Source organism: Pseudopipra pipra, chromosome 20, assembly GCF_036250125.1.
Source record: "Pseudopipra pipra isolate bDixPip1 chromosome 20, bDixPip1.hap1, whole genome shotgun sequence".
NCBI lineage: Eukaryota > Metazoa > Chordata > Aves > Passeriformes > Pipridae > Pseudopipra > Pseudopipra pipra.
In genome coordinates, this window is record NC_087568.1 from 5,453,864 (window position 1) to 5,463,772 (window position 9,909).

The following is a 9,909-nucleotide window of genomic DNA, read 5'->3' on the forward strand; positions in this document are numbered from 1 at the left end:
TGGGAGGCCCCGCCCCCTCGAGCCCGGCGGGTTCCGGTTCCGGCGGCGCCGGGGCAGGTGAGGGGCGGCGGGTCCGGGGGGGATCCGTGAGGGGAGCGGAGTGCGGGGGCTTCTCCTCCCCCCCCATGGAGCTCGGGGACCGAGGGGCGGCTGAAACCATCGCGGTGAGGGTTGCAGTGGAGTTCGCGAGTGTTTATTTGTGAAAACGAACCGGGTTTTCTGTATTCGTTTGTTTGTTTTTTTTTATCCTCGCAGTAGCCTGATCTACTTTCTCAGGGAAAGAAATGATGGGCATGTGTTACATATCTAAAAATATATAATATATAACCACACACAACCTACTAGGAGTGGTGCATGTCCATCTATCTATCTATATTTATTTATTTATATATATTTATATATATACATCCATATATATATTTATATGTATATATAATATATATTTATATATAATATATATTTATATGTATGTATATATGCTTATTTATTTACGCTTGTGTGGTGATAATAGCCCAGATATTCCGACTGTGAAACATTGTAAAACAAAAACAACAACAACGAAAAAGTTTTATTTTTTGATGAATTATTTTAAATCTGCTATTTAACTTAATTTAAGGGTGATAAGGAAATGGGAATGTGTGTTTTAAAGACCTTTTGCATAGTGTTCTCCAGGTGGCATCTTGTTTCTCGTCCGGGGTGGGTCTGGGGGCTCCTGGCTGTGCCTCTCCCCATGTGGGGCAGTGAGATTGGGGGTCTCTGAGGTTGCACCCCTGTGCACTGGGGGATTTGGTGGTCTCTGGGATGACTCCTGGGCCACAGGGGCAGCTCCAGCCCCTTCTCCCTCTCAAAAACCAGGCAGGGCTTTGCTGGTTACAGACCCCCCCATGTGCTCTCAGAGCCCCCCAGGTGTGGCACAAAGGGTTTGCCCCAGGCCTGGGCTCTGCTGGGTGTGTTTCCCTCCTGCACCCAGATAACTCCAATGTGCAGCTCTGCATGCAGGAGATAATTTGGATACACCTCTGTGGTGTGTGGGAGGAGATCCCTGTGCTGCTCTTGGCTGCCTTTTATATCAGGAAAGGGGGGGGAGGAAGGCCATGTTTTCTTCTGAGTGCCAAACTGCTGAAAAGGCTCGTTTGTTTTAAAGGGAGTGGAAAAGCCCTTTGGAAAGGAGAGCTGTGTGTGGGAAGCCAGCAGTGCCATGCTGGAGTGCCCCAGGAGGGCTGTGCACGGAGCAGAGCACGATGCCTTTCCTGCACGGATTCCGCAGGATCATCTTTGAGTACCAGCCCCTGGTGGATGAGCTCCTGGGGCTGCTGGTGATGCCGGACAGGGAAAGGCAGAGCTCCCTGGAGAGGTAACCAGAGGGGGCTGAACACCCCGGGGGGCTCTAGGGGGGGATAATTGGAGCTCAGAGGTCAGACAGCACTGCTGCTCATCCCATAGCCCCTCCTTTTGCTACTGTTCTTTGGGAATGTGGGGGTGGAGCAGAGCAAACACACGGACTATGTGTGCTCCTCTGGAACTGCCTGACCCCTGGCAATAAAACCTAAACTGGGTTTAACCTAAACAGCTGTGGCCCACAACGAGCAGATTAGAGGGTGGGTACAGGACCAGAGGGGAGGCCAGGGATTTTTGTTATTCTGGTTTTTCTTCTTCCCTGGTGCCCCTTTGGCCCTTGCACATCTGAGCTATGTGCTGTCCACTGAGTAACTGGTGTTTTTGTGTATCTCAAGCCCTGCCTGTCTGGGCAGTGACAGGAGCCAGCTCTCGGCTGTGAGACGAGTCCTGGAGAGGGAGACCCACTCTCCGTTTTATCAGGAAGGTGTGAGCTATGCCCTGCTGAAGGTCACTGAGCTGGGGCTCGTCCCTGCTGCAGAAATCCTCCTGGAATTTGGTGCTGACCTCAGCTTTGAAGGTGAGGCTGGTGGGAAGGGGGCTGGGCCTGGAGGAACCAGCAGGTGACAAGCTGCCCCTAGAGGTGGGGATAGCTGGGGCAGAAAGAGGGGGAGCTGCCAGCTCAGTCCCCTGCTCCTTGCTGGAATAGTGTGAATGTGTTTTGTGGAGACCCAGCCCAAGGATGAACTGGGGGATACCCAGGGGGCCAGTTTGCAGCTTTGGGGGCTTTTGGCAGGATGGAGCCATTGGAGCAGCAGAACCTGGGGGGGGTCTATGACAGCCCTGTTCTCATGGGCATTGCTGTGTTCTCAGGGCCCGCCCCAGCTGCCTCTTTCCACTTTTGGCAGGTGCTGGGGCCGTTCTGGGGAAAGCCCCTCACTCTCCCTGACCGTGTTTTTGTCCTCAGATCCCGTCACCTACTACACCCCCCTGCACATCGCGGTGCTGCGCAACCAGCCGGACATGGTGGAGCTCCTGGTGCACCACGGCGCCGACATCAACCGGAGAGACCGGGTACGGGCCCTGCTGCCTGGGCACGGCCCTGCTGAGCCCCCCTGAGCCTTGGCTGCAAGGTCTGCTGTGTGGGGACAGCCCTCCCTGCTCCCCTTCTCCTGGGCCTCACCACACGCTGCTTCCCCTTGGCACAGCCCTGTTGTGCCTGTTGTCCGTAGAGCTCCGATGCTGTGGCAGAAGTTCAGGTTGCCTTTGGCTGAGCAAACCTGCCTCTGCTTTGGAGCAGCAGGTGGGAGGAGGCTGGAGGAGACAGACCTCTGCCTATGGATACACCGGAGAAGGTTCACTTTGATTTTTGGGCATGGGTTCAAACACGCTCTTACGCTGGGCATGATGATGCCCCAGCAGCGACTCTCCAGAGGCACTCGCAGTGTTTAATTCTTGCAGTGTTTAATAGTTACTGGTGTTCTCTAACCCTCTGTGCAGATCCATGAGAGCAGTCCCCTGGACCTGGCCAGCGAGGAGCCCGAGCGGTTGCCGTGCCTGCGGCGGCTGCTGCAGCTGGGAGCCGATGTCAATGCTGCTGACAAAAACGGTCTGTGTGCCCCTGCTGCTGGCCCCCAGGGTGGGCTGGGTCCCTCTGTCCTGCTGCTGCTTGTGCTCCCTGGTTACAAGTGGGTTTGGAAGTTGGGAGCAGGCTGCAGAACCTCCCCATGCTTGGTGTTTTCTCCTTGTGTGCTGGCCATGTGAAGAGGGTTTAAACCAGCCCTGCACAGCCTGTGGGAGTTGGGATGGGACTGTGCCTCCATAGCCCTGTGGTGCCCACGTGCTCTGAAACTCACCCTGCTGTGGCACATGTGCCCTCTGAGGCCACCATCAGCCCTGCACATGTGGCCTGTGTGCACAGCTGTTCACCATCACAGGGGCAACAGAAGCCTCCGCCAGAAGGAGGAGGGTTGTGACTCCCTGTGTTTGGCTGTCTGGTGGGTGGGGTGGACTGTTTTCCTTCCTGCCTTTTGGGGTGCCACCCTGCTGTCACGTGGCTGAGCGATTGCTCCATTGCAGGGAAGACGGCGCTGCTGCACGCCCTGGCCAGCAGTGATGGTGTCCAGATCCACAACACCGAGAGCATCCGGCTCCTGCTGGAAGGAGGTGAGGGCAACCTTCTCCCCTTTCTGCACTGGCTGATCCTTTGTGCAGCACCAGGCACTGACCTCCCGACTCCTTTATGTTCCCACTGGAGCAGAGTAAAGCCCAGCAGTGCCAGAGTTGGTGCTGGCCTGGCCTCATTTTCTGTCCTTTCCTGCAGGCGCGGACGTCAGGGCCACCACCAAAGACGGTGACACTGTCTTCACCTCCATCATCTTCCTGCTGGGGGAGATGGCGTGCAGCAACACCGAGGAGGCCCAGGTCATCAACCGCTTCTGCTTCCGCGTCACGCAGCTGCTGCTGGCCCACGGTGCCAACCCCAGCGAGTGCCCAGCCCCCGAGTCCCTCACCCACCTCTGCTTCAAGAGCTTCAAATGCCACTTCCCGCTGCTGCGGTTCCTGCTGGAGTCAGGAGCTGCCTACAACTGCTCCCTCCACGGTCCCTCGTGCTGGTCAGGCTTCCACATCGTCTTCGAGTGCCTCTGCTCGCACCTCAGTGTCTCTGAAGATGACAGCTTCTCCACAGACCTCATCCAGAAGGGCCAGACTCTGCTGGAGCTCATGATGGCCAGCTCACAAGCCATCCAGCTGCCCAGCAATTTCGAGGTCAACACCAGCAGCTGTAGGTACCACGGGGAGAAGGTCAGGACTCTGTTCTGCTCTCTGAAGCAGCTGGAGCGCTCGCCACAAGCACTGAAACATCTCTGCAGGGTGTTCATCCGGCAGCGCCTTAAACCGTGGCCAGTAGATGTCAAAATCAAGGCTCTACCTCTCCCAGACAGGCTGAAGTGGTACCTCCTCATCGACCACGCTGCTGCCGGGCACGAGGACCTCTGAGCCTGACAGTGCCTCTGTGTCTCCTCCCTCCACTGTCCTGCTGTGCCTGCAGCCTCTACATCTCTGCTCTGGACAGTTTTACTCACAGCAAAGAGGTGCTGCTGTCCATGTGCCCATGGTTTGGCCAGTGCTGCCCACGGAGCCCCTCTCTGTGGCATTCTGGGCACAATATCACACGTGTGTCTGTGGAGGTCTCGTCGCTCTGGTGCACATCATGGGGGGGGGTGGGCAGAGCTCTGTGGGTCTTTGGGGTGGAGAGAGCTCCTGGGCACTGGGGAGCCAGATACTGGGGCAGAGGGCTGGTTTTGGGGGAGGTTAAGCAAAAGCCTGGGGGCAGGACCAGTGTGTTGGGTGCTGTGACTGGACAGGCAGCGTGTCCCCTCTCTCCCAGTGCTGCCATGGGTGGGTGACACAGTGCCTTAGGTGTCTGGTGGAGTTGTGCCTCGGGATGCTGGGAGAAGGAGAGCACTGGCAGCACTGTCCTGGCTTCCTGCCTCCAGTCCTGGTGGTGGAGGCAGGTCCAGCATCACCCTGTGGGTGTGGATGCCTTCCTTGCTCAGTCTGGGCTTCTGAATCCGGGGATGGGAGTGAGGGGAAGCAGGGCTGGCAGCAGTGGCCAACTGCTGCACACCCTCTGTGTTTCTGCACCCCATCCTGGCACAGAGGACCATTCACCAGGCATGTCTTGGAGGTGCTGGGCTCCAGAAGAGACAAATGGATGCTTCTTGGCTTTGTGGTGTGTTCCCTGTGCAAAGACAAGGAACAGACAGCTAACTGCTGAGTGCCTTGTGTCTCCCTCCCTGTTCCTTGTTTTTTTTCCTTGCTGACTGCTCCCAGGTCCTCATTCTCCAGTGCTTCCTTCCCAGGAACACAGAATTGCAGCAGGACTCTGGGGTTTTCTTTTCAACCTGCTACTGGAACCTGCAAACTCTGGGGCTGCACCTGGAGGGTTTGAGTCCCAGCCTTGCCACCTGGCTCCCTGCCCCTTCTAAGCATCTGCTTTTTTTGTGACATGCCAAAGACTGGCTGCAGAGCTGAGCCCCACACAGTTTTGTTTTGGTTTTTTGTTTGTTGTGGGGAACTGATGCTGAAGAGGATGAAAAGAGGAAAAATCTGTTCTGATTAGGGACAGTTTACAGCAGGTGGATCTGGGATTCACTGGCAGTTTGGCAGCAGAAGGGTTGTCTCCCCCATCACCCTCCTGGCAGCATCTGAGTTTTACCCTCTCCCGCCCCGTGGAACTGGAGCTGTGTGTCTTGATGACCTGGTGTTTAAAAAAAACCCAGTAATGTGATCAAATTCTGCCCTGGTGTCTGGAATGGGAACTGAGCAATTAAACAAGGCCTTTTGTAATAATGACAGGGGCTTGTTTCTTCTGCAGGGGAGGTGGGGTGGAGGAGGGGGCTCAGGGGGATGGCTGGAGGGTCGGGGTCTGCACATGGGCTGATCCCCTGGCACATGCTGTGCCAGTGTTGGCTGCACTGGGCTTGATTTGGTTGGCCTGAGCCAGGTGCCACCTCCCTTTTTGCTGCACGTGTGGGAGACCTGCTTGTGGGTTTAAAGGACAGGCTCCCTCAAAGCCCCAGAACCTGGTGTTCTCTCCCCAGCCCACCACAGGGAAATCAGAGGGATCTCTCCTGTTCCCCTTACCCAGCTTGTTGCTGTGAGCAGCCAGAAAGGGTCAAACACTCAGACATGGAATGCAGCCCAGACTGTCCCAAAGGTGCTCCAAGCACCTGTTCACTACCAGAAACCCTGTGGTCAGCAACCTGCTGCCCACGGATCACCTCTTGCATGGGAGACCCTCTTGCTCCTGTCCAGAGCCCCCTGAGGGTGACACCGAGCCAACATGCACCTGACACAGCCCACGTGCAGAAGTGCAACAGCAGGAAAATGTATTTGGCAAACACCTCTTTTCACAGACAGCAGCAACCTGGAAGACAAAGTCCCGTCCTTGTCACCAGCCCCAGAGAAGGGGGAGTCACGACACGGGAGAGACCTCCTCCCGCTGCCCTCATCTCATGGCGAAGGTGTAGACGTGGTAGATCTCGTCAGGGAAGTTCTCCTGGCGCTCCTCGGCCAGCAGGTGCAGCCCAGCCCGGCGGATGATCTTGCGGACCACGTCCAGGTCCCGGCAGACGCTGCTGTCCACATCGTCCATGATCACCCCCTCCTGAGCCATGTTGTCCTTGATGACCACGATGCCGTTGGGCCGCAGGCCAGCCCGGCACCGCTTCAGGAAGTCAGAGAGGTGGTTGTCGGTGAGGTGTCCTGGAGGGGCAGAGCAGGGGTTAGAAGGCACAGGGTGACCGGGAGGAGGAGGCCGTGAGGCTGCGTTTGGGATCCCTCCTGATCCAAGTAGCCAAATACTTGAGCCATTTGCAGGGGGAAGCTTTATCTTGGGGTGTCCACCTTTTGTCCCACAACCCAACTCATCCAACCCACACCTCTGCCCTGGCCTCGGAGGGCTTCTGGGAAAAGACCCATGGCGGGGAAAAGCACAGTGCCCTCAATGCCCCTCTGTAGGGCAGGGATAGGGGGCAGATTCACACTCCAAACTCCCACTCATGCTGTGATGCTTATCCTTCATGCAGACCTCAAGCTGCTCTCTCCCCAGTGCATGAGGCACCTGCCCCTCGGGGGAAGCTGGACAGGACAGGTTGGAAGCAGAGCAACCCTCACCGATGACCCACTGGATCCAGATGACATCGTAGGAGTTGGGCTCGGGGCTGAAGTCCTGGAGGCCACAGCAGAAGTAGTTGCGCACCCGCCTGCCCTCCTCGCCCAGGTAACTCTTGGCCTTGGTGAGGAAGTCCTCTGTCACGTCCACCATGTCCACTGTCTTGAAGAGGGGCAGCAGCAGCCGCTTGGTGATCCGGCCGATGCCGGCCCCGCAGTCCAGAGCACGGGTCGTTCCCGTCCGGTTGGGGCCATCCTGGAACAACAACCGTGAGGGGCTCAATCCCACAGAGAAGAAATGGGAAAACCACATGGGACAGGACTGGGGAACCCGCTGCAGGGCAAAGCTCTCCCAGCATGCAGCAACAGAGGACTCCACAGAGCAACTGGGCGGGAAGAGCACAGCTCCATGCTGGGAGAAGGACAGGGCTTTAAGAGCATGACAGACCATGCCACCTACCCGCAGAAACCTCTGCAGGAACTTCCTGGAGCTGTTGATGTCGATGCTGGAGATGTGGCCGTAGCCCCCCAACATGCCATCCACTGTGGCAGGCACGTCCTTCCAGTACTTCTCTGCCTTGGAGTAGAACTCAAACTCGTTCTCCACCACCTCGCTTGTCATGCTGGCCGAGGGCACGTGCCCACACGGGACTTGCTGCTCTCCTGGGATGGGAAAAACCTGAACCAGGGAGGCAGTGTCAGCCCTGTGAGCACCCCACTTCTATTTATCACCTCTTCCCCCTCCCCAGGGCTATTTCAATATCCAAAACCCTTCAGTTTAAAAGCTGAAATCCTGATCTAAAACCTCGTATCTTCTGGAGGCCAACAAGCCCTTCCTGGGCAGAGATGCCTCAGCCAGAACAGGCATCCCAGAGCCTTGCTCAGCAATACAGCCAATTATATTACTATTTTTTTTAAGGCTGACCCATCCTTTTTCACCTATTCTGCCTCTTCTTTCCCTGTCTTAACATTTTACAGATTACATGTTTATCTATGGCAACAGCCCCATCACTCACCTCCAATTACAGCTGAAGTTGCTAAAAGTTATCCTGAGCACCTACCTGAGGATTGTAAATCTCAGCCGTGACCGTAAGTTAGGTATTTGCAATATAATAAAGTCAAGGTATAATCAGCAATACAAGCTATAAATCCCCCCCAGGCATCTCATAATTCAAACCACTGTGGATTTGATTAACTGCGCCGAGGATTAGAAACTAGATTTAAGGTGGCCAAAGGGTAAATTCAAGGACTTCAAACACCTTTACAAATAAAGAAATATATAGTGTCCGTGGCTTGAATTTGCTGGCAAATATCCCATTAGACACAAAACCTTTTCTATGGCAGCTTAGGCAGGTTTGGGGGCCCCACATGGCCTGGAACAGCCTGGGGGTGGAGAAGGGGGACACGGCACCTCACCTTACAGGTCACCGGTGGAAATCCAGTTTGGCTCGGTGGTGCCAGAAGCCGGTGTGTGCTGTGATCTAGGAGCAGAGAAGATGGGATTTTAGTCCCAAACCACCCCTTCAGTCCCACCAGTGTGAGCGTGGCTGACTGCAGCCCCAAGGAACTGGAGGTAAGATCCACCCTGACCCCACAGACACCTCCAGGGGAGGCTGGGAGGCAGCAGCTGCTGCTGCCCCGTAGCTCAGAGGCTGAGCCACAGGGGCAGCCAGGGCATGGAGGGTTCTGGCCCCACTTTTGGAAGCGCTGCTGTCTGATGCCATAGGCTGGGACCCACGTTCACCCTCCAGACACGTCACCCCCTCCCTGGCTCTGGGTTTGGCTTGGTGACTCCCTGATTACGTTTTTCAGACTGGAGAGCACCCAGGACTCAGCAAGACCAGCACGTACCCGGGTCCTGCCACCTCCCCCTCCCGCTGCCCCAGGAGCCCCTGGAACGCGGAGGAGCAGGTGGAGGCCGGTTCTCGCTCCACCGCCATGGGGAGGAGGAGGTCACACGGCGTGTGTATGTGTGAGGAAGGTCAGCTCAGTGTGGGGCCCTTTGCCCGAGCCCTGGGGTCACTCGCAGGCTGGGGGGCTGCAGGGAAAGGGGGTGCGCAGGGGGGGGTGTCCCCAGGCCGAGGGGGGAGGTGTTGGGGGGGTGTTACACCTGCCCTTTGTGGTGCGACGGGCGGTGCCCGGTCCAAGGCCTAACCCGGCCCCCTCACCGCCCCCCATCGCTGTGGGCCCCCCCTCCGCGCTCCAGGCCCCGCGGGCCGCCCGGTGCAGCCCTACCGGCCGGGGGGGGCCCAGGTGCGGCCCGGGCAGCTCCGCCGGCCCCCCCCAGCCCCGGCCCGGGGTGTCCCCGGTCCCGCGGGTCCCTCGGGCCGCGACCCCCGGCCCGCCCCCCCCGTTACCTCCGGCGGTGTCCGCGCGCTGCCCCCCCCCGGCACGGGCGGCCGCGCGGACCAACCGGGCGCGGGCGTGTCGGTGACGTCACTGTTACGTCATTAGGGGCGGGCCCTGCCCCGCACTCTTCCGCTGCTGCCCGCGAGGGGGCGCTACAGGGACGGGGGGGGGTCGGGTCGGGACGGACCGGGATGGACCGGGATAGACCGGGATAGACCGGGATAGACCGGGACGGACCGGGATGGACCGGGATGGACCGGGATGGACTGGGATGGACTGGGACAGGCAGGGGTGGACTGGGACAAGCAAGGATGGACTCGGACCAACTGCGACAGACTGGGGCGGTCTGGGACAGATTGGAACAGAATGGGACAGGCAGGGACGGACTGGGACAGGCAGAGGTGGACTGGGATGGACTGGAATGGACTGGGACAGGCACAGGCGGACTCGGACCAACTGGGACAGACTGGGACGGACGGGGGGGGACAGACTTAAACGGACTGGGAGAGGCAGGGGCGGACTGGAACGGACTGGGACAGGTGGGGG

At 57.9% G+C, this 9,909-nt stretch overlaps 2 protein-coding genes across 5 annotated transcripts; one reads left to right on the forward strand and one right to left on the reverse strand.

The window, feature by feature from the left end:
- On the forward strand, window positions 1–5,691 carry ASB6 (ankyrin repeat and SOCS box containing 6). Of its 2 annotated transcripts, none has more exons than XM_064676938.1 (7): window positions 1–57; window positions 1,145–1,354; window positions 1,734–1,915; window positions 2,303–2,409; window positions 2,836–2,944; window positions 3,415–3,501; window positions 3,659–5,691. In XM_064676938.1, the coding sequence occupies exons 2-7, from the start codon at window positions 1,242–1,244 to the stop codon at window positions 4,333–4,335; spliced, it is 1,275 nt and encodes a 424-aa protein (XP_064533008.1). In that variant the 5' UTR covers window positions 1–57; window positions 1,145–1,241; the 3' UTR covers window positions 4,336–5,691. The 2 variants fall into 2 exon arrangements, with proteins under 2 accessions (XP_064533008.1, XP_064533009.1); XM_064676939.1 differs by lacking the exon at window positions 1–57 and adding an exon at window positions 66–164.
- Window positions 5,692–6,205: 514 nt separating this feature from the next.
- Window positions 6,206–9,460, reverse strand: NTMT1 (N-terminal Xaa-Pro-Lys N-methyltransferase 1). 3 transcript variants are annotated; one of them, XM_064676943.1, is made up of 5 exons: window positions 9,372–9,460; window positions 8,431–8,495; window positions 7,475–7,693; window positions 7,018–7,270; window positions 6,206–6,606 (listed from the first exon to the last, which is right to left on the reverse strand). In XM_064676943.1, exons 3-5 carry the CDS (start codon window positions 7,634–7,636, stop codon window positions 6,350–6,352), a joined length of 672 nt encoding a protein of 223 aa, XP_064533013.1. In that variant the 5' UTR covers window positions 7,637–7,693; window positions 8,431–8,495; window positions 9,372–9,460; the 3' UTR covers window positions 6,206–6,349. The 3 variants fall into 3 exon arrangements, with proteins under 3 accessions (XP_064533013.1, XP_064533015.1, XP_064533014.1); XM_064676945.1 differs by having other exon boundaries at window positions 7,475–7,677; window positions 9,372–9,457; XM_064676944.1 differs by lacking the exon at window positions 9,372–9,460 and adding an exon at window positions 9,250–9,304.
- Between the last annotated feature and the right edge of the window lie 449 nt (window positions 9,461–9,909).